The following is a 27868-nucleotide window of genomic DNA, read 5'->3' on the forward strand; positions in this document are numbered from 1 at the left end:
ACGGTATGTATATAATGGTGCGTAGTAGCAAGAATACTGTCGCCCGTATGTTTATAATTGGGGGCAGTAGCAAGAATACTGGTTCCTGAAATCTTCGAGCAAGGAAGAAGCATAGATATGTGGAGAACAAGGTCCAGCTGCAGCACGCGCGGAACCGGAACCAGCCACGTGCAGCAAGATGGAACCTGCGTCGTGCGGCAGCTCGAGCCTCGGTTCAATCACGTGTGCCCTAACGGATAAACCTCCATGCAGCGCACGCCCTAACCCAATACTCAGCAAGCCTGCGAATGTCCCATTAGATTGCTAAAATATAGTCTTCAAAACGGATAAGTAAAGTTTTGTATTATGTGTTTCATATTTAAAAGTGTACGGTGAATTTAAGGTAGAATTGTTCCGTCATTAGAAGTGAGAAGACACAGTAGCCACGTCGGCTCCCAAATAGGTTCCTGGTAGTGGCTCATCCCCGCGTTCACCATCCCATCTTTTCACCAGCACCACTTCGGACACAATCCTCCCTACACACCTAGGCTGATTCGGACTTGTAAACACACCCTTCAATGTCAGCCATCAGAGAAGATCTCGTCGTATCCGCAGTCACGTTCCTACTCGATCCCAAAGCGGCAGAGTCGCACCTCGCGCAGCGTATCCAATTCCTCGAGTCTAAAGGTTTAACCGAGGACGAAATTCACGAAGCACTCCGACGCGCACGTAATCCTGCAACGCCGCAACAATCAAATACAACACCATCGTCAAATTGTTCAGCTCCGTCATCAGTAACTACAGCAGCGTATTCTATGCCACCTCGACCGGCGTATTATCCAGGGCAACCATTGCAGCCTCCGCCGCTACCGCAGCGCGACTGGAAAGACCATTTCGTCATGGCAACTGTGTCTGTCGGAGTTACATATGGTCTATACGTTTTGGCGAAGGTACACCGCATTCCGTCAGCTACGTAGAAGAGTACTAACAGCATATAGCGTTACGTCATGCCGCTGATTCTTCCACCAACGCCAGCAGCCCTTGAAGCCGACAAAGAGGCCGTATCCGCTGAATTCGCCCGCGCTGAAGAACTACTGCAGCAGCTCCAGTCCGAAACAGAAGCACTCAAGGAAGCGGAGAAAAGGCGAGTTGAATCTGTGGACGAGGCTGTCGAAGAACTTCATAAAGTCATTGAAGAGGCGAATACACAGCTAGAGAGTCGAGAACGTGAGATGCGGCAGTTGCAAGCAGAGATCGAAAATATCCGGAACGAGTTGCCGAAATTCCTTGACCGTACGGCGGAAGGGCATAAACAGGATATGTTGGATATTCAGGCGGAAATCAAGTCGCTGAAACAGATTTTGTCGAATCGGCTGCGAAGTCCGGTGAATCCGCCTGCTGTTGCTAGCAGTGTCGGTACAGAGCAGGCCAATGGATCGTCGGTGTCAATGCCGCCCACTCCTGCGTCGACTCTCAAGCCTCCTTCGCGGGCCAGTATTCCGGCGTGGCAGTTGGCTGCGGCGAGTAGATTCAAGGCGCCCGAGCCGTCTAACGAAGAAGCGAACAGCAGTAGCGCAAGTAGCGAAGTGTCTTCGGCGATTGCGGCAAAGAGCAACTCAGATACAGCCCAAGGAGAGAACGCTACGGCATAATCTACTCTATGTGAACCCGAATGGTATCTGACGTGCAATGGCATGTATTTATAATTCATAGGCCGCTGTGAAACCATGATGTACACACTGTAGATATGTACTAACATCTACGAACCTGAATAGCAAATCGACACTTCAGTCAAATCGCTCTTCATATTTTGTCTGCCTTCCCACCCATGAAACCCTCATCCTGTCTGACTCCAAGCTATATACAATCCACCTATTAACTTAGGAGCTAGCCTTGAGAACTTCTAGGCCAGTCTGAATCCGCAGTCCGATTCTAGTATTAAGTTCATATTCGTGACTGTAGTGTGCCGCCTTGTTGAGCAACTCCAGGGTCTTCTTGGCGCCGTCCGGGCCCTTGATAAACCACTCAAAGACAGCCCGTTCGTACAGACCGCATGGCGGGATCCAGTCTTCTGTATGAGTGCCCTTCAGCATATTCCGATCAATATGCACGACTTCGGACTCAAGAATCTTGAGTCCGACCTCCGTATATCCCATATTCCGCAACACGATGCTCTCGAGAATAGACTTGACTCCTAATTCGTCGATATCTGCAATATGTGGGAATTGCTTCGCCTTCTCCTTAAAATATTCTGAATCCTTAGTCGGCGTATTCACAGGCGTCACCTCAGCAGGTGATGCAGCGTAATGGTAGTTAAGTTCCAGTAAGGACTTCTCCAAGGCATCACGCGGCATGCGTTTAAACCCATTCCAAAAATAAATAATCTCATTCGCTGGACTTGTACCGATGTAGTCTACAAAACTCGGCTGAGCGCTGGCTTTAGTGCTGTTTACGCTCGCACTACTACTGTCCTTACTATCCCTGGGGGACGCAGGCGGCATCCATGACTTCCATTTCTGTACCTTCCGCTGGAGGTATAATTCGACTGGCATCGCGCGTCCAATTATTCGCCGCTTTCCGATTAAACTTGGGGCGCTGAGCAACAACTCTTCGGCTTTCTTTTTGTACGCAGCGATTTTTGCCTCGTCTTCATTGTCTGCACGCGACGCCGCACGGTAGAGCTCGACGTAGCACACCCCCGCAACGTATGTGTACAGCGCATGCGACCATGAATTGAGTTTTGTCAAGTTTATAAATGTCTCGGCGGCAGACTCAAATTCATGTAGATCGAGATAACACATTGCCTTCTCGAACTCGACCAAGGCTTCAACCTGCCTCATTTCGATTTTCATCGGCGTTTGGAGAATCGTGAGAGAGAGTTGCAGGTCGCCGTTCATGCCTTGCATGCGTGCTTCTTGGAGCATCCAGAGTGCGCTTGTGGGGTAGCGTTTTCGCGTCCTCGCGAGGACGGAGAGGAGACGGTCTTTAGGGAATGAACTGTCCGAAGGTGTGATATCGCATGCTTGCGCGGGACCGGTATAGTACAGTAACAACGTCAGGAGCGCTAGCGCACCGTGAATATTGTCTGAAGATGCAGCCTCCCAGAGCATCTGAATACTGGTATCTCTGTCGCCTCGGAAACCGATGACGGACAATATCTTTCCCAAAGCTGGAGGAATCATGGAGATCACCAGTTGCAAAATACCAAAGCACAGATTGACTCCAGACTGGATATATTCATCCGTAACAGCTGCAGCTCCCCTCGCGACGCCCTTGCCGCTACCTACTTTCCCATTACCAAACGGTTTGAATTTCTGTGCAGGCTGTGGCGGCAACTCAGTCTCGGGCAGCGCCGACAAATCACCCTCTCCTTTCGCAAGTACCTGCTCAAGCGAACTGTCAAGACCGAGCGCGTCGAGAGACTTATCCAGCGCATCTTCCTCCGTCAAGTCATCATTGTCGTCAACAGTATCTCCAAGTTCTGCCTTCTCGTCGTCAATTTCAGGCAGCTTTTGCATCGCGGAATTCTCATCTAGACTGTTGTTGTAGATATCCGCAAGAATCTGATACGCCCGTCGCAGCTTATAGCTACCGACCGTCAGCATCTCCTCAATATGATAATAATTTTGTAGTACCTACAAGCTCTTGACACTCGCAATCGCGCTCTCGCTAAGGAATAAGACGACTGCACCCATGAGATGTGCTTCGGCAACAGCCAGATAGTATTCGGTCCCTGGTGCAAATGACGAGGACTTGTGCTGCATCTTTTGCGCGTGTAGTCTATCCCGCAACGCGGCTGCTTCCGCGACTCGTAATTTCTCGGTTGCTAAATATTCCCACCTTAGATGGATAAAGCTAATTCGATATAATAAAACAAAAATACCTTCTTTGATTTTATCAGCCTCGAAACCGAGAGTCGCCTCAATGAAGCTCATTACGCCTCTTCCGAGCTATAACACAACGTCAATTTCGAAGAATTCCTCACATAGCAGCATGTCGACTACAGAGACAACCTGAAGCTAAACCAAGCAAAATTACTTACGGCTGGCAAAGAAGATTTTGAGCTTGTGCCATTGAGGATCGTATTCGCGCACTGCAGATCGTCTGCCATGATGCAATCCATGGCCTCCAACGCCTTCGATACTAAACAAATTCCATGAGCATCGTGAACTTCATCACACGACATGCCCATCAGATTGGGTCTGCGATAAGGAGGAAACACGTACGGGCAGAGAATTCGTCAACTGCGTTGAGCGATTTTGACGATTTCGACGTCGGCGGTACGGAGGCTTTGCCGCGCAACCACGCGACAGGTTTGACCATAGCAGCAGGCTTTTGACGGTTCGCTACTGTAAATAGAGTCGAGGTTCTACTAGACGAGTAATATAAGTAGTGGACGGCACTCTGTAAGCTCACGCTGATAATCAGTGGGTACGACAAGTGCGTTGATCTGCTCGAGGAGTGCGGTCTGGGAGATTGGGAGCCTGACACTCGCGTGCCTGTAGTAGTACGGAGACAACACGGGCCGAAGCGAAACACGCACAGACCGCGGCTATTGTGTATATACGTCACTAATTTAGGTTGTCCCACTTGTTCCTCTGCAGGGTTAGCAAGTCTCGCTTGCATCATTAGAAGAAGCCACAGTATCATACTCATACAATAGTAAAGATCAGATTGTGTAATCATCTGGCCAATCCATCTGACAGACTGGCCAGCGCGATCGGTAAGTATGACAAGCGCGGCTACCGTACAGCGAAGCAGTCTCGATCTATTTTCAAGTGGCGGGCTGGTAATCCATGTCCCTGATGTCGCAACCTACTTGAAAGAACATCCCACTCAGAGCAGTACACCGAACGATGCTACATATCATTCTAAAATCTTTGATCTTCCCAAGAGGAGTTTAATATTCTATGGTACGATTTATGGACAATGTGGTAAATACTGTTGTGCTAATAGAATGTAGATGAGAAGATACCGGTTTACGTGCAATTGCGGTTGACCGCTCCTGACCTGTCGTCAATCGCTTTTAACGCGTATTTGTCGCGTCTGGTGCTTACAGTAGACGCAACAGCAATCAGTCTTACCAACACGAGATACTCATCGCTGGGGTTGCAGATCCACGGTCAACAACCAGTACCGGAGCATCAAGAAGCAAGTTATCCAATTTTCTCGACAGTAATCGATCGGTCGTCCCTTGTAGTTGTTCAAGAGCCGAATGAGTCATCGGAAGGTGAAGATATATGGACGGCGTTGTGGCATCTTACAGTTCCAATAACGCGTCCGAAAGCGCGTCTCGTATCGCCACGAATCAGTCTTGCCGCTCGGGCGAATCTGCGCAAAAAATCCAACGACACGATTTCGATTTGGAAAGCCAATACGATCGCTGGTACAGAAGAAGCTCCAGTAGAATATTTGTCATCATTGACGCCGCTGAACAGTTTGAATATACTTGAAGGACTGGCTCATGATACTTTGTACACGGGTAATCCTCCAATTCTGGGCACGAACAAAGTACTACCGCCAACGCTTCCAATTACCGCTACTTCAGTATCACAGGTCGCCTCGGCATCGGCGGCACCGGAATTTATTAGACTCCCTCGGTTAGTGTGTAAGACCTATACTCCGGTGTTTCCTTGCATCTCGCTTCGCTTAAGATGCTCCCGATTACCTAGAGCTACCACACTCTCAGAAGACGAATTTATTGTATTGGCAAACGTTGATGTTGACGTCACCGCGTTCGCCAAAGTGGACGTCGTGATCCTCAAAGTAGAGCTTGTTGTGACCGGCGGCAAGACTGAACATGTGACTGCGGCGGGTGTTCCGACCGAGGGCTTCGGCGCACGGTTTCCCATGAAGTGCAGTCCTTTAGACGGGATTTCAGAGATATTTAAACTCTACCCGTTATCTGTCCAGAGTAATATCGGGTCAAATAGGAATAGCGGGGCGAATATTGCTGGACATGGTGGCGGAGTTGATCTCGGTGATGGATACACTCAATCAGCTTCATCTGCGTCGGCGAAGAATTTGACGAGGTCAATTACGGTCAAGGTGGAGTACTCACCAGTACTGAAACAATTGAATGAAGGGGACAGCGTGTTGGGATATGGTCCTGATATTGTGACTGTCTGGAATACGACGGTTGATTTCTCCGCGTCTGGATCAGGATCGTCGGGACCCCCACAGCAAATGGCCGAGCAAAATCGGAATGGCCAGATGGTGCAGCCAATTACTGGGTTTCGCTCAGTTTCGGGACGGAGTTCTTCTGCATGGTTACAAATGCAGCAGCAGCAGCAGCAGCAACTACGATCGCCTAGTGGGACTCTTATAAGCGAATCACCCATGCTAACCGGCGGACCGTGGGGCATTAATCACCCACAACCACCTTCGACGGCGTCAGCATTTCGAGAAATTGTACATGAAGGGCTCAGTCTCACATTTTCTGGACCAACAGAAGTATTGGCAGGCCAAGTATTCGTGTGGAAAGTGTATATAATTAACCGCTCGCGCACGGCAAAACGAATATCATTGATAGTGCAACCGAAAACGCGGAAAATGAACAACGTCAAGGTTCTCCCGCGAAGTCCATTATCTCAGCAAACTGCGCAACACCAGAATGCGAGTCTGTCAACAATAATTTTGGACGACACGGTACTGTATAAGGTACACAGGACGGACATGATCGAATCCGATGAGTTGATCTCGCTTGTCAATGACATTCGCATGGGTCCGCTTGGACCTGGCGCTAGTCATGAGACTGAGTTGAAGCTTGTGGCGTTGGGTGTTGGTGTGCTAAGTTTGGACGGCGTCAGAGTCGTAGATTTGGCAAAGGGAGAGGGGTTTGAGTGCACGAATCTGATGAATGTCATCTGCCGGCGTGGTTAGATTGTACGGGTGTAATGTATAGAATCATTTTGGTGTAAGAGTACTGGTGGTGAGTAGTGTGCGATGTACGATAAACTTCAATACAATTCTGAGATTCATGGGAGTAAGCCAATCATTCTTCTTTGACGCTGGTATAAAGCATTTGACTCAAGGTGATGGTATGACATGTCGGACGTATTTACCCTGCTCCCGAATAATATGCATTTGGCGGTCGCAGTCCGCTTGATTTTGAAGTCCGATAATACAGATTCTATTCAACAGAGACAGTCCGCAAGGGCTGCTAATTACTGACTTGGAGGTTGCAGAAGAGTGCTGCACAAGAACTATCATAAGTTTTTACACCTGGAGCCAGCGTTGAGACAAGCTAGAGAACTACTTGATACCAGTCCCAAAGAGGAATGGTTGGGCTTAGTCCCAGGGAATCTCAATTGGAAATTGCTTGGAACGCTCAGAGCCCGCTGCCGCGGGTCATTGGCATTCGTGGTCTGTCGTCATCTCCACATCCGTCGGCTGTTGGCTTAGCTTAGTATTGAACAGAGCCCATTTGCCTCTCCAGAGTATCCTTAATATTCTTCTCCATGACACACATCACTTCTGATAACGTGCTTTATATAATTTATTCTACAGTTATCAAGCATCTCTAATGTCTCATCGGCTTGACAGTGCTCTTGGCACGGAACTAGTCTGGTTTGATCGGTCGGTACTGATCATTGTTTCAAAGCCGCACTTCGTGGGGCTCAATTGGCCTATGTCCTGATTTAAATTTACAAATTAGAGAGGAACATTGGATCCCTTACCCGAAATTTCTTTAGTATTCGCTCAGTATTATAAACCCGTCCAATTTTGTCGTATACATGTCTCCTTGTCATACTCTTTTGGATCTCAGAGAGCATAAATATGTCGACTGTCTTACTTTCAACTTTCAGCTTTTGTCGTCAAGAGTTTCTAAGCTTAGCAAGGCTAGGAAACCACAAACACAGTCACCCTGCACTCGAGCATTAACCTCTAATTCAAGATTCCCATTCATGTTTCCGCAAAACACTGGCCGACGGGCTAGCACGTTGAATTCGATTGTTCAACTCTGGGTTATCCCATAAAGATATTGTGTTAGGTGTGGTAGAGACACCCTAGTAGTTGTTATCGAAAGAGTCCACCAAATGGTGCATGAGGATGCTGAAGCTAGTCCTGAAGACGAATAGCTGGTACGTTTCCAACGTTTCTCCTTATTTTACTGTCAAAACCAAGCCAGCAAGGTTATTGCGTCATGGCTTCAACTTAAATTCAGGGCTGTGGCAAAACAGCGATTGGGCGGTAATAATGCCTTTAAGCTTGAATCTGACACTAAGCCGTATTCGGCCAATTATGGATGTGCACAGCCCAAAAATGCCGCATATGGTCTAGTGCGCATTGCACAGCCCGTCCGTGGCTGCCGAAGTTTCCACTTTTATTTCCACCATTCCCAGATGACGGAGAACTATTCGCCTATTAAGCTAATAATATCTACATTGATATTTCAAGGTATGTATATTTGAATGCCTAGTTAATATATTTGGTATTTGTGTAGTCAGGAACAATTGGTGGTAGCATAATTCGGGAGCGCAGCGCAAATTGTGGTGGCTGGGCAATCAGCCCCAGCGCCCAGCCACAGCATCGCCGTCGTCTGGAAGTGAAGCGTTCCAGTCGATCTCCAACCTCTGCTCTTCTCGTACTCCGCTCCTCCGTTTCTCCACCAACCGCCTGCTCACGAACTTCTCTGCTAAGTTACTCAATCATCTGTCTTATTGTCTTACCCGCGTGGCATTGTCGGTTGTCGGTTGCTCTAAACTAGCTTCTCTTAATTGTCGGTCGCTGACCGGATCTTTCCTTCTTGTGGGTCCGTTGTTATTCCAGTGTTCTCACCTTTTCTGTCTACAGTTTCTCTATCCAAACAAGCACAAATAGCCAAAATGCGTACGTATCGCTCTTACTGTTTTAGATCATACCGGGTCGCACCCGCAAATTTAGTGGATCTTCGCCGTCATCTTGTCAGCATACGTCGAACAATGGCCGCTAACTTGATCCAGAGCATCTCAAAACTGCAAAATCGCTTGTGGTTAGACCCCCTGGTCCACGCACAAATTCCGCTAGTGGCGGTCTCCTCTCTCGTGCAGCAGCAGACATTGAGAGCACGCCTCTTATCGACACCAATGGCGGCATCGCGGAATCCGACGAGTCTAACGGCTTCCCCGGATCTGGAATGCCCATGGACGATTCTCTGGCTAGTCCGCCCACCGGTATTCCCCACGTAGTCAATATCCTCAATGCCATATTTCTCAGCTCGTATGTCAATATATTGCTCGTCTTCGTGCCTGTTGGAATAGTTTTAGGCGCATTGGATATGTCGGCATATTTGGTGTTTGTGATCAACTTTCTCGCAATTATCCCTCTCGCTAGTTTGCTCGGATTTGTCACTGAAGAACTTGCTAAGCACGTTGGACAAACTCTCGGCGGTCTACTCAATGCCACGTTCGGCAACGCCGTGGAACTCATCGTGTCCATCGTCGCGCTTGCCAAAGGCGAGATACTCATCGTCCAGGCGTCCATGCTGGGCTCGATCTTGTCCAACATTTTGCTTGTTCTCGGATGCTGTTTTTTCGCGGGCGGTATGATTTTCCAGGAACAAACGTTTAGCAACATCGTCGCCCAAACCATGTCCTCACTGATGGCCCTGGCGACTGCGTCCTTGCTAATTCCGGCTGCGTTCCGTGCTACCCTTGATAGTGTTGACGGCGGCATCGATGAAAATCGCATGCTCGCAGTCTCCCGTGGCACTGCTATTGTCTTACTGGTAATCTACGTTCTCTACCTCTTCTTTCAGCTCAGGACCCACTCCACACTATTTGAAACTATTGATTCTTCTGATGAGGAGCCTCCAGTGCTGTCCGTTGTCGTCTGCCTATTTTTTCTCACGGCAATCACAGTCATTGTGTCCGTTTGTGCAGACTACCTCGTCGACTCAATCGACAGCATAGTCACCACAACTGGACTCTCCAAGACCTTCATCGGCCTTATTATCATCCCGATCGTTGGCAACGCCGCTGAGCATGTCACGGCCGTGGTGGTTGCCATGAAGAACAAGATGGAGCTCGCGATTGGCGTCGCGCTTGGTTCAAGCATGCAAATTGCCTTGTTTTTGACACCATTCTTGGTGATTTTGGGATGGATTATGGGACAGCCGATGAGTTTGTTTTTCAGCACTTTTGAGACAGCAGTGTTGTTTGTCTCCGTCTTTATCACGAACGTGAGTTTCGATATTTGAGTTGAATGGAATGACATAGTGAGCTGGTACTAATGAGATATAGGCGCAAATCCAGGATGGCATTTCGAATTGGTTGGAAGGCGCGATGCTCTTGGGCACTTACATGATCATTGCCATCGCGTTCTTTTTTTACCCGTCAACTTTGTAACATGCCGTAGGGAGTTATACGATATACCTTCTTATCGACATTCTCGGTTCGAAATATACACGAAGTATAGATAGTAATATAGCTGCTGACTGTAGATCAAGCTATCAGTTCATCAAACAATTGGAGTTCGTTAACCTCTACCACCACGTCACAGCACAAGAAACAAAAGGGAAATAAAATCCTGCTCTTTGGTCGTCGTCTACTTCACTGATTTTGTCTCGTTGTTGGTCATTCCCCGCTTACATGTCCCGTCTTTCGATTCGATGTTGACTGGTATATGGTTTTGGGTTGTTGTTTTGGGGGGGGGGGATTTTGTTTGTATACTGTATGCCTCTTTACATCGGTAATTGTTCTGTATATAATTTGTAAGTAATTACAGACTAAATTTAGATTGTCGCGATTATTCAATGGACTGGTATAAGCCCGACACGTGTTTTAATTGTTGAAGAACATACGAGGGAATCGCCGATAGAAGAGTGTCAATATCGTCAACCAATACTTTGGCGGGATCCTTGCGGTGGTGGCGATATCTGAATATGTATGAGCACTTGATGTATTTCGTCTCTTCTGAACCGGCAGGATTCTTCTCTTAAAAATGTTACAAGACCGGTCCCTGTGCATATTATGCGCGGAACGCTAAAGACAAATATGTACATGCGGTCAGAACTGTGTAAATTCTTGTAGACTGAAGAAACAACTTGACCTCGCCAGAAACTTCTCCTGTTGAGGTGTCTAAACTCAGGAGATGCGCATTGCTCTTCGGCGAGACATGAATTTGCCCCGAATTTGGTGAAATCTCTAAAGTTAGTTATTACTTTCAATATTATTTATTATGTCGCCGACCACGTCCCCCCTTTCTTTACAATTGGTGTTAAGGCATGCGACTACCCCAACGCACGAGTTATCGGAAAAATTAGTTATGCAGATTAGATTTAGATTTCCAAAGCTACGTAACGTTATAATATTATTGACGGTTGGTTATAGACAGCGGCACCAAACTGAATGCATGTCTAACAATATAATTACTATATGATTATTATTTAACAATTAAAAAACAATCGCACACAGACACGATATTATGAACCTGAAATAATGCAAGAGCCGCTATGGTGTGCTTCTTAATAATTACCACTTATCAAATAGTACATAACTTATATGTAAAAAATTATTGCAACAAGTGTAACACGAAACAACGTCTAAGAGATGGATTAATCTGTACATAACTATACCGCAAGTTAAATGAATGTTCCCTGCACTCCATTGATTCCCGCCCAAAACCCATAAACAAATTATGAAATTACGATCTTCTAAAACTCCATTACTCTGACATAAAATAAAAGCAAGAGAGGCTACTCCTGTGGCTGCGTTTTCTGCTGTGCTTCCTTTGGTGACTGCATGAGAATAGGTGCTGCTGTGGTGGTGCTACCAATAACCATATCGCTCATGGCAAACAACAATTCGTCGTCGTCACCAAAATGCCCTCCATGAGATGATACTTCATTACTGTGCACGCTTCCCGCACTGGGAGAACTCCGCAACGCTGCACGCTTTGCGATGGAACCGCGGAGTAACCCGCCGGAGCTGCAGCTGTTACTATTAGCTGTCGCTACAGTCACCGTCTGTGTCTGAGGTGCCGATGCAAGCGACATAGACGAATCAGCGTCGTCGGGCCTCAACTCGTCTTCCTCGTCGTGTCTCGCCAGGCCTGGGCCTGGTTTCTTGACCGCGCGGCGGCGGGGTACTCCTCCGTCGTCATCGTCGTCGTCGTCGTCGTCAAGCGCTCCGTCATCATCGTCTTCGTCCTCGAAAACTGGCTGGTCGCAGTAATATTCCGCAGTTAAACCCTCGCTTAGACGAGATGGAATTGCCGGTGTATGCGGGGTATGCGGACTGATCGCCTTGCCGCTGCCGCCACTTCCGGTGGATGAGCATGATCCGGAGATCAGCGCAGGTGAGCGCTGCTGAACCACGACAGAAGCAGACATGCTATCCGACAAGAACGCATGCGAATCACGTAGCTGCTGAAACCTCGCGAGCGATGTCCGAGGAGCGGATGTACCCATTCCAACACCCGCTACTGCTGCAACACTGTCGCTTTCACGCTGAGTAGCAAATGACTTGAGGGGTCGCCGAGAATCCAACATACGCACAAACTCACCGAGTTCGTTGTCATCATCTGACGGTGTCCCGCTTCCGCCGGCAGATCCATCAACAACGGCGTGCTGAGCAGCAACCGTCGCAGACGAGGAGGACGTGCTGCCATGCTGCCACTGGCTTCGTGAACCAAACGATGAGCTATAGCGTCGACCTGACTCCGGTCTAGAGCCGGCTGACGACGCAGACGATGTTGAGATCGCGAGTGCGGCAGACGGGTTGAAAGTGTTTACAGGCGAGACGCTCGTGCTCTGCCTCTGTCCGCCAGAAAAAGTTGACGAGAAGCTAGATCTTTGAGCCCGTTGCTGATAACTACTTATAGATGACGAAGCAGAACCCCGACGATACGACAACCTGGGGTACGATCCGCCGCCTGGCGCCATTGGATCTGATGACGGCGACGCCGAGAGCGCGGGGGACTTGAACGGCTGTACTGCTGGTCTGCCAGTATCCTGTTTCATGAATGTCAGTATGGAAGAAACTGATGCCGATTCACGTCACGTACGATTTGGTTAAGCGATTTCCGGGTCCCGGATGTTATGTTACGAGGCGCGCTTGTGGATAGCGACGACGTGAGGCTCGATTCTCGCTCATGACCAGTGCCAGTAGCAGTGCCTCGAAGTGCAGACAGAGGGCTTGCTCCAGGCACCGCGATGGACTGATGATGGAACGAGCTCAGACTACCGTACGACAATCCTGGATCCAATTGCGAGACTTCCCTGGAAGGACTGTGCGCGGACGGCAAACTGTTGGCTGGCGAAGTTTTAGACGTTCTAGAGTACCGTCTCGCCGATGCTGTCGCTGCAGCCGTGTTGGCATATTTTCTCGTGCTATGTTCATCGAGATTCAAAAAGTGCGAGCTTAAGATCGACTCTGAATCATCGACTCTGAATTCACAATTCTTGCGGTAGGTAACGTGCACCGTAAATGCACCAGCCGGAGTATCGATCTTTTTGAAAGTGTGGTTCTGAGTATCGTCTTTCCTGTCCAAAACCAGTGGCATCGATAGCCCTATGCGCCCTCGGCTGGAAACTGGGTAAGCGCCGTTCAGCACACGACAGGAGATTTTCAGTGATGAGGGATTCAACTTCGCTTTACTGAGTTTCTTCCGAAATCGCCAGGCGGGGAGTAGCCGCACGTATGCGTACAGAGACCGAAATAGGACAATAGACTTCTTATACACGACGGGTAGCTCAGGCGGCAACCCTAGAGCATTGATACTGCGTGGATCGAGCTCGATGCGCCACCGCTCAAGAACAATTTCAGGTCGCCGCACATCGGCACGTAGCCCGCCGGCGGCAGCTGCAGCATCGACATTCCATCGCTGTCCTTCATCGTCCAAAACAACAAGAGTCTGGTTGGCAGTCAGATCACGTGTATCAAGGACGGTCTCTATTAGCAACGGCGGCAGAGACGCGAACGAAGACGTGACCAGAGCGGCATCAGCGGCCTTCCACAGTCGCAGCTCATCCCGGAACGTGTCCATATCGTCCACCTCAAGATTAAACCACTTGTTAATCTTCTTCTGGATAATAGTTTGGTCTGTGATAACTGGGTTTACAGGCAAAATAACCAGGTTCACAAGCATGCGGGACTGTATGATGACTTGCGCGGCTTTGGAGAAGAAGTTCTATAGAAGCAGAGGTTAGTCCCAAGATCACTTGGGCTGGAAATTACATAGAGAGCGTGAGCGGGACATACCTGGACAACTTGGTTGAGCTTTGCCGCATGCGAGGGGTCTTTCGTAAATGGCCCTATGACGGGGCCGCTGGCGGCAAGGCCCCGGAAGTCCTGCCCGGCGGGCACGGCGGCGGGCAGGCTCATTTGCGCTTCTGCGGATCCAGAATGAAGATTGTGCTGGTGGACTGCGGCTAGAAATACGGAAGGTGGGCTGTGTTCGACGCGCTGGGACGTATGCGTTGGTGGTTTAGCCGCGTGATCACGTTTGTGTGCGACTGTGATGTATGCGTGTTGATCTGGAGCTGTTGAAGCTGGTGATCCGCGTGATGTGTTGCGGTGAGTCCGCAATATAAGAAATAGAGTGAGAATCCAGGGAAAGGAGACCACGAAGTGCTGGAATGGGAGAGGGCGTTTAAGATGGTGGGGCCAAAAAGGGCGCGATCAGGTCGCTGGAACAAGTTGCGGTCTTCAAACGCTGTCATGCGTCAGAGTACTATTACAGTTTACACTAGCTACGTATCTGGTTTAGGCCAATCTCTAATAATTGTGTAAGGGCCCGTGATGAGATTGCTCAGGCTCACATATTGAAAACTCTATACCGCCTTCGAATTACGGATAAATTGTGTCGTCATTGCGCGTGGCCCAAACAAACTTAACGCCAGAGGCGCGAAAGGTTCAAGTGTTGAAGGAAGAACTCAAGCCGCATCAATTCTGTCTCGAGGTCAGGTAAAACCCACCCCGCCAAAAGGAATTTGAGGCCGCATCGCCAGGCAATTGGCAATTGCTCCCGCTTGCAACATATGCAGCAACGGCATCATCAGATGGTCGCGTGCCGGCTCCTTTCTGCGACACGAGCTCGAATACCGCGGCGACAGCGCAGCTTACATCGGCTGCCACTATCCAACTTCTCCTCTGCTTGTCCGTACTTCGCTGCACCAGAGCGACTAGAGTATCCAGACCTCGACGACAAGTGGGCTTCAATATGGCAGGCTAACCCGCAAGTGGGTACTCCCACCCGCGGCAAGTTCTACTGTCTTTCCATGTTTCCGTATCCATCTGGCAACCTTCACATGGGCCATGTCAGAGTCTACACAATCAGCGACGTAATCGCGCGCTACCACAGACTACGCGGCTACGAAGTGCTGCATCCAATGGGATGGGACGCGTTTGGTCTGCCGGCTGAGAACGCCGCTATTGAGCGGGGAATTGATCCCAAGGTTTGGACGTTGTCGAACATTAAGAATATGAGGGGCCAAATGCAGAAAATGTTGGTCAGCTTTGACTGGGATAGAGTCAGTAACTAATCGATTTTTTTGTGAGCCTGTACTAATTAATTAGGAATTCGCTACGTGCTCGCCAGAGTACTACAAACACACACAAAAGTTGTTCATTACTCTGTTTAACCAAGGCTACGCGTACCGAGCCGAAGCACCAGTCAATTGGGATCCAGTAGATCAAACAGTGTTAGCAAACGAACAGGTGGATAGTGAGGGCAGATCATGGCGATCCGGGGCGTTGGTCGAACAAAAATTGCTATCGCAATGGTTTTTCAAGATCACAGGACTTGCGGAAGAGTTAAATGCTGATTTGGAACTGCTCAAAGAATGGCCCGCGTCGGTTAAATCAATGCAGCAACATTGGATTGGAAAATCTGAAGGTGCGGAAATCATGTTTGGTATCAAAGGAAGGGAAGAGCTTCTTCACGTATACACGACGCGTCCGGATACCTTGCTAGGTGTTCAGTACCTTGCACTATCAGCCACGCACCCTCTGGTCCAACGGACCATGTCGGGCGGCGGGTACTCAGGTGTGACTGAATTTGCGGACAAAATGAAATCGCTTTCGAAAGACTCCAAAGAAGGCTTCCGTCTAAATGACCTAGAGGCCATTCATCCGCTTACTGGTTCGACTCTCCCAATCTTCGTCGCTCCCTACGTTCTGGATACATACGGCCATGGTGCTGTCATGGGCGTTCCAGCTCACGATGCTCGCGATTTTGATTTTTGGAAACAGAATGTACCAGGCGAGGACATCACACGAGTAATTATTCCGTTGTCTCCAAACGATCCGGAATATGATGCCAGTGGACCATTCACTTCTAAATCCGGTAGACTCGCATCATCAACAGGAAAATACAGCGGCCTCTCAATCACTGAAGGTGCAGAAGCTATTGTTAATGACTTGAAAGCACTAGGCAAAGGGTACAAGACCACTAACTTCCGCATCCGTGACTGGCTGGTCAGTCGGCAGCGATATTGGGGTGCTCCAATTCCGATAATTCACTGTTCAAGTTGTGGTACAGTCCCAGTTCCCGAATCAGAATTGCCTGTACTACTGCCTGATAACATATCGCAATCTGTCTCCGGTTCTCCTTTAGCTCGGGACAAAGAATGGGTGAACGTCAGCTGTCCCAAGTGCCATGGAAGTGCGAAAAGAGATACAGACACGATGGACACCTTCGTCGATAGTTCGTGGTACTACTTCCGATATCCTGACGCTGATGCCTCGGAAATTCCATTTTCATATGAGGAGACTTCGCGGATGGTTCCCGTAGATCTATACATCGGCGGCATCGAGCACGCAATCTTGCATCTATTGTATTCTCGATTTTTCGCAAAGTTCTTCGCGAAGCACGGGTTGTGGTCCGGAGGTCCACTGAATGGCGAGCCGTTTCAGAGATTGATTACCCAGGGTATGGTGCATGGCAAAACGTTCACAGACCCGGAAACGGGGAGATTTTTGAAGCCTGAAGAGGTCGACTTGTCAGGTACACGCACACAACTTTATGCGCTACTTTCATTCACTGACATGAATAGACCCACATAAGCCAATTATAAAGGCAACACAACTCTCACCAAACGTCTCCTTTGAGAAGATGTCGAAATCTAAGTACAACGGTGTTGACCCTGAAGATTGCATTGCAAAGTACGGTGCAGATGCCACGAGAGCGCACATGCTTTTCCAGGCACCAATCACAGATGTCTTGGAATGGGATGAAGCCAAGATCATCGGCATCCAACGATGGCTAGGACGACTCTGGCGCCATGTTCTCGCTATCACGCGCGCTGTCAAGGCTAGTAGTATTACTAACTTCTCGATGCCTGACAAGTTCACTGATGCCGAGTTAATGCTGTGGAAAGATGTTCAGGATACGGTTGACAAGACGACGCAGGCGCTTGGCACGACATTTACATTGAACACTACGATTTCGAACTATAATAAGCTGACGAATAGCATCATCTCAGCTTATACTACGTCGCAAACTGCAACGGAGGAGAAAGACCAGGTTCGGTTACCATTCATGTTAAATGCAACCACGAAGCTCGTCAAGATTTGCGCCCCAGTCGTGCCTGCTACGGCGGAAGAGTGCTGGGCTACTATCCTCGAGTCGCAAGGAATACCGTGGTCGTCTGTGTTTGAAATTGGGTCGTGGCCTGAAGTTGAGACTGTTCAACTAGAAAAGACTTTGATCCCCCATAATATTTTTATCAACGGCAAGCGGCGATTTTCTGTAGACCTGGATGAAGAATGGGATCAGGATAGGATCGTGCAGACTGTATTGGCAACAGAAGATGGACAGTTATGGCTCGTCGAGAGAGCTGGCGGTAAGAAGATCCAGAGGACAATTATTCCAAAGGGTCAAAATACTGTCAGTTTTGTACTGAAGTAGATGAGCAGCAGAACCAATTCAACAATAGATCAATAGACGCATATTTTGTATATACCATGTATATAGACAACTTAATGATCTTCCATCCTATTGACTGCAGGGTTATCGCAAGTTGTGACTTGTGTGAGGTAATTGCGAGTTAACGTGGATACCAACTTATATATTCACAAGTAAAGATACATGCATAACCGTTATTATACTATATAAACATAACCCGAACTTTTTCTTTCAATTAGTCTAAGCCTGCATATAACGAATTAGCACAACCTTATGCGAATGCAGTCACCAGAAACGTGTCTCATACCCTCAACGCATATTTTCTCTGGGGGAAAGCAATTAATTTCTTCTTCTCTTTTTCGGTCTTCAAACTCTTCTGGTGCTTCGTCAACTGTCGTCGTAGAGCACGGGTCTTCTTAACACGTAGGTCGAGTGGGATGTACTTCTTTCCCTTGTAAAAGAGACGGAGCTGGGCTCGTTGCTGCTGGTTGATTACGGTGAGCACACAGGCAATCGATTTACGGACAGTGTGCATTCGAATCAAGTTGGAGGCAGAGGCACCCCGCGCCTTCTGTGCCTTGAGAGAGGCAAGTTCCTGCTTCAGCTCAACTAGCTGAGCCTCGAGATCCGCCTTCGTTTTGTCACGAAGAGTGTACGCTTTTACACCAGGCTGCATCATACTGTCAGCATCTACTCATAACCAACATCAAATAATCTACATACCATTGTGAACTGTGGGGGCTTGCGAATTGACGGTCGAGTGTTGGCTTCGTGTGATTCCAATCGCGACTCTCACCTTCGAGTGCAACCTTGGCTGATTTGTGTGGTCAGTGATCTGCGGCGCCTGGGTGTAGTTGATATGTGACTGTTTCCTAGAGTAAATAGGGTTGAGCCCTGCACTAGCTGGAGACGTAAAATGCGCGTGCTGAAAGTTACTGAGAGATTGTTATGCGCACGAGACTCGTGCATTTACGGCCAGAATCCTACACGTGCTAATCAGAGCGCTGTGCCGTTCATAGAACCTTGCGATTAGGCTCCCCCATCCTCATTGCGTGCGGGCATCGTTACAGTGCAAAGCTTGGAGATTGTGTATCTGATCCTTACTCATCTCTGACACGACCTAATGGCCGAATTCACGTCATATGCGTCCTTTGGCCAGCTCCGGTCTCAAGCGCGACAGCTTGAGTCGCAGACGGAGTCCTTGTTTCTTTCCTATTCTTCGTTTTCGCAACACCCACCATCGTCTCCCACCGAAGAGGAGTCCAAGGTCGTCAAGGAGCTTGAAGAGACATTGACAAAGGTAAGTCGTAATGCTTGAATTGGTATTGGATTGAATATAAGCTGACTATGTCCGCATCTAGAGAGAGGACATACTTAATACGTTAAGCCGCATACTCGACTCAGAGCAGGTATCATCCGCCACTAAACTTCACCATCTTCAACGCCACAAAGAAATCTTAGTTGAGCACCAAAAAGAATTTATTCGTCTTAAAGGAGTAGTCGATTATGAGCGCCAACGTGCGAACCTGCTGTCCTCGGTGAGAAACGACATTGACACATTCCGATCAACATCTTCGTCTGCCCCAGTTGACCCCCGTCGCGAAGCAGACTACATGCTCAACGAACGAACGCGCATTGATCGGTCGAATAATATGGTAGATGGTATTCTATCTCAAGCGTATGCCACCAGGGAAGAGTTTGGTCGTCAACGGCAGGTGTTGATGAATATCCAACGACGGGTCACAAGCACCGCTAGCCGTATTCCTGGTATAAATACCATAATAGCAAAGATCAACACGCGAAAGAAACGGGATAGCTTGATTATTGCAACGCTTCTCTCAGTCTGCATATTATTCTTGTTGTTCTTGAGATAAATCAAATTGGCGTTGCAAGTGTACAATCATTCATGTTTTAGAGTAACGCATTTTCAGGTTGTACTGCAAGGGGTGAAGTCTGCTTTATAGTCGCCATTGCTCTCAATTTGGTTTTTAATTCCGTAAATTATCATTGTGGGTTGTATTTGTTTACGTTTCTTAGTTATGGCACGTTGGGTTTTGGGTTGTTACTAGTCGCAAAAAAGTGGTGTTTATGGGACTCCTTGTTGATGAAAGTACATAGTCGGTTTTGTAGTCTTGTATCAGTACATCTCTGTTATTGATTTATGTGGATATGATCCTTTTTCCTTTAAGAGTTTGTATACTGTAAATGCAATAGTAGGAGCTGGGGTGTACGACTTATGTCGCAAGCCATGAGCCCATGACGAGCCCTGACATCACGCCGCAGCCGCAGCCAAACTAAAATTTGCGAACTCCCAATTTCAAAGCATCTCTTCACATCCCAAAATTTTTCTTTGCCAGCTGATTACCTTCGTCTTACTTTGCTGTGTTCAAATACCACGAGGAAGGAGCTTGGATTCAGCTTCATTTATTTTGGTCAGTCAATTGAAACCATATTAAGGATGTCGTATCGGTCAGCATTCGGCATTACTGCAGCTGCTATCAGTGGCGGAGCCGTCCCGCTCGCATCACGAAACGAACAGGAACCACAACAGATATTAGCGACAGTGTTGTGTTGCAACTGCGGTGTTCCGATTGATGGAACTAGTGGATTGTCTATGTGCTATGACTGCATTAAATTGTCGGTCGATATTACGGAGGGAATCCAGCGTGAAAGCTCGCTCAACTTCTGCAGAAACTGTGAACGATTTTTGAGACCGCCTACTCAGTGGGTTTCTGCGCAGTTGGAAAGCAGGGAATTACTTGCATTGTGTTTGAAAAGGTTGAAGGGACTGGCGAAGGTGCGTTGCTTTAATGTAGGCTGATATTAAAGTGTGAGGACTTTGCTAATTGTGTAATTGTAGGTTCGACTAATTGACGCTTCATTTATCTGGACGGAACCTCACTCTCGACGCATCAAAGTGAAACTCACAGTCCAGGGAGAGGTAGAATATATTGAAAATCAATTTATACGACGCTTGTACTGACTGCGTTCAGGCTTTTGCAAACACTATTATTCAGCAATCATTCGAAGTGGAATTTGTCGTCGTAGCCACGCAGTGCCCAGATTGCGCGAAATCATTCACAGCAAATACTTGGAGGGCGACTGTTCAGATTCGACAGAAGGTGCCACATAAGAGAACGTTCTTCTACCTGGAGCAGCTTATCCTCAAGCACAATGCCCATCGTGACACTATTTCAATTCAGGAGACTAAGGATGGACTTGATTTCTTTTACAGTCAGAAGAACCACGCCGCTAAAATGCTTGACTTCTTAGCCGCTGTTGCGCCCATTCGAACAAAGAAGTCCGAGGAGCTAATTTCTATGGATACTCACACCAGCGTGCGAAGCTACAAGTTCACATATTCAGTAGAGTTGGTACCAATTTGTAAAGATGATCTTGTGTGTTTACCAAAGAAGCTCGCACGCGCGTCTGGAAATATTGCTCAGCTGACGCTGTGTAATCGAGTCGGTAACTCTGTCCATTTGCTTGATCCGCATACGTTGGATACAATGGATCTACAACCTACAACTTACTGGCGACAGCCGTTTACTACATTGGCCACCACTCTCAATCTCACAGAATTTGTCGTGTTGGACATCGAGATCACCAATTTGAAAAAGGGAAAAATGTCGTTGGCGGATGCCACGGTCGCTCGATCCTCTGATATGGGCAGAAATGATACTACTTACTACGTTCGCACTCATCTTGGTGGAATTTTGCATCCTGGTGATACAGTGCTGGGATATTTCCTTTCGAACGTAAACTTCAACCATGAGCTATGGGATACCCTTGATCAGAGCAACGTTCCTGATGTTGTTCTAGTCAAGAAGTCATATCCGCGAAAGAAGAAGAACAAAGGTCGCAACTGGAGGCTTAAACGCATGGCCAAGGAGTACAATGAGATGGAAGATTCCGGAAATTCAATGTCTTCTAAACAGCGCCAGATTGAACAGGACCGAGTGGAGAGAGATTACGAATTGTTCTTGCAGGAATTGGAGGAGGACCCAGAACTGCGAAGTACCATCAACTTGTACAAGCAGGCCAATTCCCAGAATCCCGGACGACAGATATTGCCCAAGGCTTCCAAGATGGAAGGAATTGAAGCTGACGTTGACATGGATGCTGGTGATCATAAAATGGCTGGCGTTGAAAATATGGATGTGGATCACGCTAAGGATTCCGACGAAGAAGGTACTGACGATGGTGTCTCTGACGACGGTTCATACGAGGGCTCCCTTCCCGAGGTTGGTCTTGACGAATTGTTGGATGAGATTGATGAATTGACCCTCGAGGATGGCTATCATGAGGAATAAGTATGTTGATAATCAAAATTCATGGTGCATCACTGTTTTATATATGTTGAAGGTCACATAAAATGGGTTCTGGGTCTTGTTTGGATACAGTAGTGCATTACTTGTCTTCACGGTCTTCATGGTTTAATAATTCATTCACTTTCCATAATCTGGGTTCAAATCGCAACGCCAAATCTATATATAACAATGCTATAGACCCGTAGAGTACAAAACATTCGATTAATCCATATCGTCCAGTAATTTATGCAAATATATTCTTGAGTACCCGCTCCATTGTCTCCTCCGTATCCTTCTGCATGACAACGTTTCTCTGCTTGAAATTTCTCCGCATCTCAATCTCTCCGGCACTAGGAACAGGCTTAGACTCAGACTTCACCGCATGTTCGGTCTTCGCTTGTTTCTTCTGCTTCTTCTCTTGGATATGCGCAATCATTTTCGCGCGCTCGACGTTACGAATGAACGCCTTATTCTCTTTAGTGGCCTGAGAAATCTCGGCCCGCAGCTTAGCTTGTCGAACCTGATTCTCGTACGCGATCTGTTCGGTAAGATGGTGCCACTTAAATTTGGGGAGGTATTTAATGTTGAGAATGTCATCATAGTAATACGATCCTTTTCGACCACCTATTCCAAATTAGTTTGCTTACAAAACCACATGCAACTACAATGACGCACCAATAATGTTTCCGTTCAAGGTTGACGCAGCTAACTTCGCTTTCTTCTTGTCCTTGAACTCGACCCACCCTTCTACGAAATTTCGCTTCTTGTTTCCGCCAAACCGAACTCTTCGTGCATATGACTTGGGATCCTCAGGTGCCAAAAAGACTCTATCCAATTCTCCAAACCGCGACAATATCTGGCGCACTTTTTCTGGCTTCATATATGGCGGTATGCGAGAAAGGTAGACGACGCCGGACTTCTCGATCTTCGCCCGATTGTCCTCAAGCTCCGTAGTCGACAACTGCCGTAATATGCCTTTCGCGTTTCCATCTCGATCAAGACCTTCTTCATCGTCAGTCTCCTCTTCGGACTGCTCCTGTTCGCTATCGTCGTCGTTTTCCTCGTCAGATTCGTCCTTCCTGGTGGACACCAGAATTGAATCAACTTTTCGTGTCCGCTTGTTACTCCCTTTCGCCGCGGTTATAACTCGACTCTCTTCTTTCTCCTCATTATTGTCCACGGTTTCTCTCCTTTTCGACTTCTTTACATTAGCTATTTGCTTCACTTTCTTAACGACCGATTGGCGTTGTGGGCGAACATCGTTCTGGTCGTCACTGTTGTGAGGCTCGCTGTCGGAAGCATCGCCTTCTGTGGCGAACCAGTCCCGTTTTCGTGAATCAGGCATTTTCGGTCTCGAGTATGAACGAGACTTAAAGTCTGTTCAATCAAACAGCGTGGTACTGATACTGAACACAATTATTGGTCGATAGTGAATGAACAAGTGGTTTGGTTACGGAGAAAAACGTTAAAAATGTGCATCACAAACTCCCAACTTCCGGGTAGCTCTAAAAAAAAAATTCAACTCCCAACTAGTCTACGAAGTGTGCGGAGCAACGAAATCTCAACGGTTTTTTTTTATAATCCTCGACGTTACACTTCATTTATCCTGTGAAACAAAGCAACGGCAACCAACTTGATCAGGATATAGCAGGTAAAATGGAAGTCGACGGTCCGAAGCAATTATCACAGCCATCGAGGAAAGGACGAAAGGCTTGGCGCAAGAATGTCGACGTTTCAGATATCCAGGAAGGATTAGAGAGGGTTCGGGAGGAGAAGATCTTAGTTGGGTAAGCCTTTTAGATCACTTTTTTGTCTTGTCATTTGGTAGAAGCTTTAGCGTGTCTGCCAGTATGGGGATGTGGTGGGATTGTACAAGTTGCTGAAACTGTTTCATGCAGAACGACACTGAATTCAATTGCATCGGATCAGCTTTATTCAGTCGACACGACGGCCTCGGATGCTGCGCTAAAAAAAGTCGGCAAGAAGCCACTGAAAGTTGACGAGATTCTTGCACAGAAATCTGCCATTCCAGCACTAGTCTCGCGGAAACGAGGGATTGAAGTCGAAGCTGCTGCCTTGAAAAAAAGGGGAAAAGTGCAGGGTGTTACATATAAGGAACTTGGTCGTTTACTACGAGTTGCGGGACGGACAACCAATGGAAAATCTTCTTTGGCGAATTTGGAAGCTGATTCGCAGATTATTAAGGATATATACGATGCATGGGCTGATGGATCCGAGGATGCTAAGATTGAGGATGAAGTTGAGAAGCAGAAATCATACACCAAGAAGAGCAAGGATTTACTAGCAAATGCCAAGGAGATCAGGTTATTTGAGACCATAAGTTATGCAAAAATGCAGAATCCACCATCCACAATAAGGCGGCCACCCATTGCTTTTAAGGAGTCCAGAAAGGCTGTCGACGTGCCGGTTGAGGGGAAGTCCTACAATCCTTCGTTGGAGTCATGGCAAGAGTTATTGGCTGGAGAGAATGCGGCGTTAGAGAAGGCCGAGAAAGAAAGACTCAGGGAAGAGGAACAGAAAGAGAGAATTGAACGACTGGTCGAGTTACTTGACGAGAGAGAACGCCTCGGTCTTGATGAAGTTGATTCAGATGAAGAAGATCAAGTGTCTGCTCCTGTGACCACGGTTGAGGTCAAGAAAGAAGAGGAGCTTGAGAGTGCTACTAGCGCACCACCTGTGCCATCTACAGAACAGTCCAAGACTACGATTGACCTGACCAAACCGAAAAAATCCATTCGCAAGCATAAGTTGGGCAAATATCGGTAAGTGCATTCTGATTTAAAGGGATTTCCAACTCGGCTAACACTAGTTAGCCCCATGGAACGGCCCATCGAAGTCAAGCTCTCAGACGAGCTTACCGACTCTCTGCGATTAATCAAACCAGAAGGCAATCTCGCAAAAGATAGATTCATTAGTTTTCAGGAACGCGGTATCATCGAGTCAAGAGTGCAGGTTATTCCAGGACGTAAATACAAGAAGAAGGTCACAGAGAAGTGGAGTTACAAGGATATCAAGTAACGGGATTAATGGCGGGTTAATAAAAGCGTCTTTTTTTCAGCACACAGTAGCATGACTGGGCAGGACATCCCATAAAGCGCTGTTTCTGCAGGTCTCTTTTGTCTGAGTGCCATTCATCTGCTCTAACTGTACTTCCAGCGATGGGTCTTCACCACAAAGCGTTCGATAGAGCAATGAGGTGAAAACGGCCCAACACACATGGCCGAGTGAACCAGTTGTGATGCTGATTGCGCGGAGGTGGACTAATTGCTAAACCGGGCGGTTTCCCTTGCATAACGGTGCCCTATCTCCATCCATGCTACATTCTTCACGAACTCTCGTATACTTCATGAGGAAGCTATCTGGACAATTTAGCGCTCAACCTGCTGTTCCATCTACGAGTGCATTAGACTGGACGGGGGCTGGAATGGAATGTATTAAGTCACACAACACGCGTAAAATAGCTAAAACGAAAACATTAAACAAAAACCTGCCAATGTCACTGTTTTTGTTGGCTGGTTTAACTATAATCTATTGATCTTTTGCACGTTAACTTAAGTGCGCTCCATCATGGCGCCGCACCACTGAGAAATTAGTTAAAGTGGCTATGAATGTTCAATATTCACATCACAACAGGTATATTTCCTTGGTAGTGACTGTTACTGATCCGACAAGCAATGGCATTAGGCACTCCACATCCACCTACGCGACTCCCATATCTACCATCACCTCCGTCAAGCCCACCAGATACTCTCTCAGGAGAGCCGCTAAATTTCCCGCCGTTGACGAAGCAGCATGTCAAGAACTGCGCGTTCAATTCCTGGCACGTGAGGTATAAGAAGATAACACCACGAGCGACGATAGTGAAGCCCGTTGGTGAGGGATTTGTTGACTATTTACTTTCAGATGGGATTTTTCTGCCACCAGAGGGGTAGGTGGTCTCGTTGATCATGTCTTCGTGGTTATAGAATTAACAATTGATAGGGAACGCGCAGAATGGAGCAGCGACTCAGAATTTGACGACGATGAGACGGGCTTAAGTACTAGCATGCAAGAGCTACGTACTGCAACCAGTTCTCGTAAAATTAGTCTCTCTGACTCCGGATCAGATAACGAGGAAGAAGTAAATTGGGACGATGATGATGACGTTTACAAAAATGATCCCGCTACGGCGTTTCCAGAACTTGACAAACGTGTTAAAGAAGTCCTAACTGATTATGGTGCTGTTACCCCAAAACTGAATTGGTCGTCTCCAAGAGTATGCATTTCCTTGTACCGACAATGTGGAATCGATTTTTTTAACTGACAACGACACAGGACGCGACATGGATCACGACAACTAACTCGCTCAAATGCGTAACGCCAGGAGACATATATCTCATCCTCAAATCATCAAACTTCATAACGCACGATCTCCTCCATCCATTTGAAGACTGCATCTCAACTATGCCGCCTGCGCCGGCAGCGACATCCTCATCCTCATCCTCGTCGCCATCGCCAAACTCTCTACCGTCAAACGAAGTTGAGTTAATACTGAGAAAATGGGTTGATTTCAACCCGTCCATGGAATTCCGAGTCTTTGTACGCCGCAGGAAAATTCTCGGCATCTCTCAACGCGCGGATAATTATTACGAATTTTTGGAGCCATTGCGAGAGGGTCTTAGTATGCTCATTCAAGATTTTTTCAACGGAAAGCTACGCAGCACATTTCCCGATGAAAATTGTATGTCGCGAAATATTGTAGTTTGCAGTCGTCCAATGAATACTGATTTTATTTGGTAGTCTGCTTCGACGCTTATATTCCCAAGCCGGAGCAAAGCCGAGTATGGTTGATTGATATTAATCCATTTGCGGCGCGCACCGACGCCCTGATGTTCTCTTGGGTTGAGCTGCTCCAACTGGATCCCGACGATCCGGCATTTACTCCAGAACTGCGACTCGTGTCGGAGGACGAGGGCGTGCATACCTTTTCAACGAAGCCCTTCTCGGCGCACATGGTTCCGCGAGACGTCGTGGATGCGAGTGTGCAGGGAGGCGCTGGTATTGCGGCATTTGCGAAGAAGTGGCGGGATATGTTGGAAAATACGGCGGAGAATACAGAACAAAGTGTGCCGATGGCCGACAATAATGCCGAACCAAAAGGTGACAAGTAGACGGAATATATTTGGTGTGTATAATTCGTATATGGGTACTGTTGGATTGGTGTTCGTGCTGGGAAAAAACACTATCTATGCGCGTTTATAAACTATATCGGTTCTGACGAACAAACTTGAACAATATACACTTTGACCGCAATAATATATGATAACGAATAAAACTTCCGCCTCACACTTCGTTTCATTTCCTCTATCCCATGCCTGATTCATACTTGCACGCCACGGCTTAAGTGTTCGTCCAATAAGTATGATAAAAATGCAATGCAAATGTAATGCCACATCCTTCGCCCTAATAGTCAAAATATTCACGACACGAAGAATCCCACACACACAAAATTTCATTAAATTCTGATTCCTAGTAAGCAAGCCTTTCATAGCAAATTCAAATCTCTTTCCCAACATTTGACAGCAAGTGAGCAGATTAAAAATGACGCTGCCCGTGGCAATTTCAAAATATATCATAGCAAAGAAAATATTAAGAGCACGTAAACCATAAAATACCCATCGAAAACGAGGCTGTCCCAACCTTCACCCTATCCGTTACAAACCATATACCTTGAGAGAACAAAAAAAACC

The 27868-nt window shown here is 47.4% G+C and overlaps 12 protein-coding genes across 12 annotated transcripts; 8 read left to right on the top strand and 4 right to left on the bottom strand.

Moving 5' to 3' along the window:
* Nucleotides 1-282: 282 nt before the first annotated feature.
* V1513DRAFT_435522 (peroxisomal membrane anchor protein conserved region-domain-containing protein) lies at nt 283-1764 on the top strand. The gene is made up of 2 exons (XM_066896638.1): nt 283-929; nt 978-1764. The coding sequence occupies exons 1-2, from the start codon at nt 558-560 to the stop codon at nt 1629-1631; spliced, it is 1026 nt and encodes a 341-aa protein (XP_066756669.1). The 5' UTR covers nt 283-557; the 3' UTR covers nt 1632-1764.
* Nucleotides 1765-1859: 95 nt separating this feature from the next.
* On the bottom strand, nt 1860-4302 carry V1513DRAFT_422442 (outer membrane protein Iml2/Tetratricopeptide repeat protein 39; the record flags this gene model as incomplete). The annotated part of the gene is made up of 5 exons (XM_066895976.1): nt 1860-3567; nt 3619-3805; nt 3863-3929; nt 4022-4122; nt 4206-4302. The coding sequence occupies 5 exons, from the start codon at nt 4300-4302 to the stop codon at nt 1860-1862; spliced, it is 2160 nt and encodes a 719-aa protein (XP_066756670.1).
* Nucleotides 4303-4587: 285 nt separating this feature from the next.
* V1513DRAFT_435525 (TRAPP trafficking subunit Trs65-domain-containing protein) lies at nt 4588-6965 on the top strand. The gene is made up of 2 exons (XM_066896639.1): nt 4588-4892; nt 4943-6965. Exons 1-2 carry the CDS (start codon nt 4709-4711, stop codon nt 6859-6861), a joined length of 2103 nt encoding a protein of 700 aa, XP_066756671.1. The 5' UTR covers nt 4588-4708; the 3' UTR covers nt 6862-6965.
* Nucleotides 6966-9103: 2138 nt separating this feature from the next.
* On the top strand, nt 9104-10307 carry V1513DRAFT_372686 (Sodium/calcium exchanger protein-domain-containing protein; the record flags this gene model as incomplete). The annotated part of the gene is made up of 2 exons (XM_066894791.1): nt 9104-10141; nt 10203-10307. The coding sequence occupies 2 exons, from the start codon at nt 9104-9106 to the stop codon at nt 10305-10307; spliced, it is 1143 nt and encodes a 380-aa protein (XP_066756672.1).
* Nucleotides 10308-11242: 935 nt separating this feature from the next.
* Nucleotides 11243-14568, bottom strand: V1513DRAFT_435529 (autophagy-related protein 13-domain-containing protein). The gene is made up of 3 exons (XM_066896640.1): nt 14163-14568; nt 12967-14091; nt 11243-12913 (listed from the first exon to the last, which is right to left on the bottom strand). The coding sequence occupies exons 1-3, from the start codon at nt 14283-14285 to the stop codon at nt 11657-11659; spliced, it is 2505 nt and encodes an 834-aa protein (XP_066756673.1). The 5' UTR covers nt 14286-14568; the 3' UTR covers nt 11243-11656.
* Nucleotides 14569-14856: 288 nt separating this feature from the next.
* On the top strand, nt 14857-17898 carry V1513DRAFT_435531 (uncharacterized protein). The gene is made up of 3 exons (XM_066896641.1): nt 14857-15433; nt 15480-16908; nt 16958-17898. Exons 1-3 carry the CDS (start codon nt 14942-14944, stop codon nt 17809-17811), a joined length of 2775 nt encoding a protein of 924 aa, XP_066756674.1. The 5' UTR covers nt 14857-14941; the 3' UTR covers nt 17812-17898.
* On the bottom strand, nt 17782-18618 carry V1513DRAFT_408074 (60S ribosomal protein uL29). The gene is made up of 3 exons (XM_066895667.1): nt 18532-18618; nt 18116-18478; nt 17782-18054 (listed from the first exon to the last, which is right to left on the bottom strand). Exons 1-3 carry the CDS (start codon nt 18532-18534, stop codon nt 18049-18051), a joined length of 372 nt encoding a protein of 123 aa, XP_066756675.1. The 5' UTR covers nt 18535-18618; the 3' UTR covers nt 17782-18048.
* Nucleotides 18619-18620: 2 nt separating this feature from the next.
* On the top strand, nt 18621-20040 carry V1513DRAFT_476777 (snare region anchored in the vesicle membrane C-terminus-domain-containing protein). The gene is made up of 2 exons (XM_066900219.1): nt 18621-19108; nt 19170-20040. Exons 1-2 carry the CDS (start codon nt 18932-18934, stop codon nt 19680-19682), a joined length of 690 nt encoding a protein of 229 aa, XP_066756676.1. The 5' UTR covers nt 18621-18931; the 3' UTR covers nt 19683-20040.
* Nucleotides 20041-20147: 107 nt separating this feature from the next.
* On the top strand, nt 20148-22285 carry V1513DRAFT_461638 (NMD3 family-domain-containing protein). Its single transcript, XM_066899901.1, has 3 exons — nt 20148-20605; nt 20669-20749; nt 20802-22285. Exons 1-3 carry the CDS (start codon nt 20267-20269, stop codon nt 22119-22121), a joined length of 1740 nt encoding a protein of 579 aa, XP_066756677.1. The 5' UTR covers nt 20148-20266; the 3' UTR covers nt 22122-22285.
* Nucleotides 22237-23574, bottom strand: V1513DRAFT_435537 (uncharacterized protein). Its single transcript, XM_066896642.1, has 2 exons — nt 22794-23574; nt 22237-22742 (listed from the first exon to the last, which is right to left on the bottom strand). Exons 1-2 carry the CDS (start codon nt 23461-23463, stop codon nt 22363-22365), a joined length of 1050 nt encoding a protein of 349 aa, XP_066756678.1. The 5' UTR covers nt 23464-23574; the 3' UTR covers nt 22237-22362.
* A 200-nt stretch (nt 23575-23774) lies between these two features.
* On the top strand, nt 23775-25157 carry V1513DRAFT_422451 (ribosome biogenesis protein Nop53/GLTSCR2; the record flags this gene model as incomplete). The annotated part of the gene is made up of 3 exons (XM_066895977.1): nt 23775-23905; nt 24017-24901; nt 24953-25157. The coding sequence occupies 3 exons, from the start codon at nt 23775-23777 to the stop codon at nt 25155-25157; spliced, it is 1221 nt and encodes a 406-aa protein (XP_066756679.1).
* A 586-nt stretch (nt 25158-25743) lies between these two features.
* V1513DRAFT_408090 (D123-domain-containing protein) lies at nt 25744-27461 on the top strand. Its single transcript, XM_066895668.1, has 4 exons — nt 25744-26067; nt 26121-26394; nt 26454-26859; nt 26919-27461. The coding sequence occupies exons 1-4, from the start codon at nt 25814-25816 to the stop codon at nt 27287-27289; spliced, it is 1305 nt and encodes a 434-aa protein (XP_066756680.1). The 5' UTR covers nt 25744-25813; the 3' UTR covers nt 27290-27461.
* Nucleotides 27462-27868: the final 407 nt, after the last annotated feature.

This window comes from Lipomyces chichibuensis (genome assembly GCF_038497645.1).
Source record: "Lipomyces chichibuensis strain CBS 12929 unplaced genomic scaffold V1513scaffold_1, whole genome shotgun sequence".
NCBI classification, from domain to species: Eukaryota; Fungi; Ascomycota; class Lipomycetes; order Lipomycetales; family Lipomycetaceae; genus Lipomyces; species Lipomyces chichibuensis.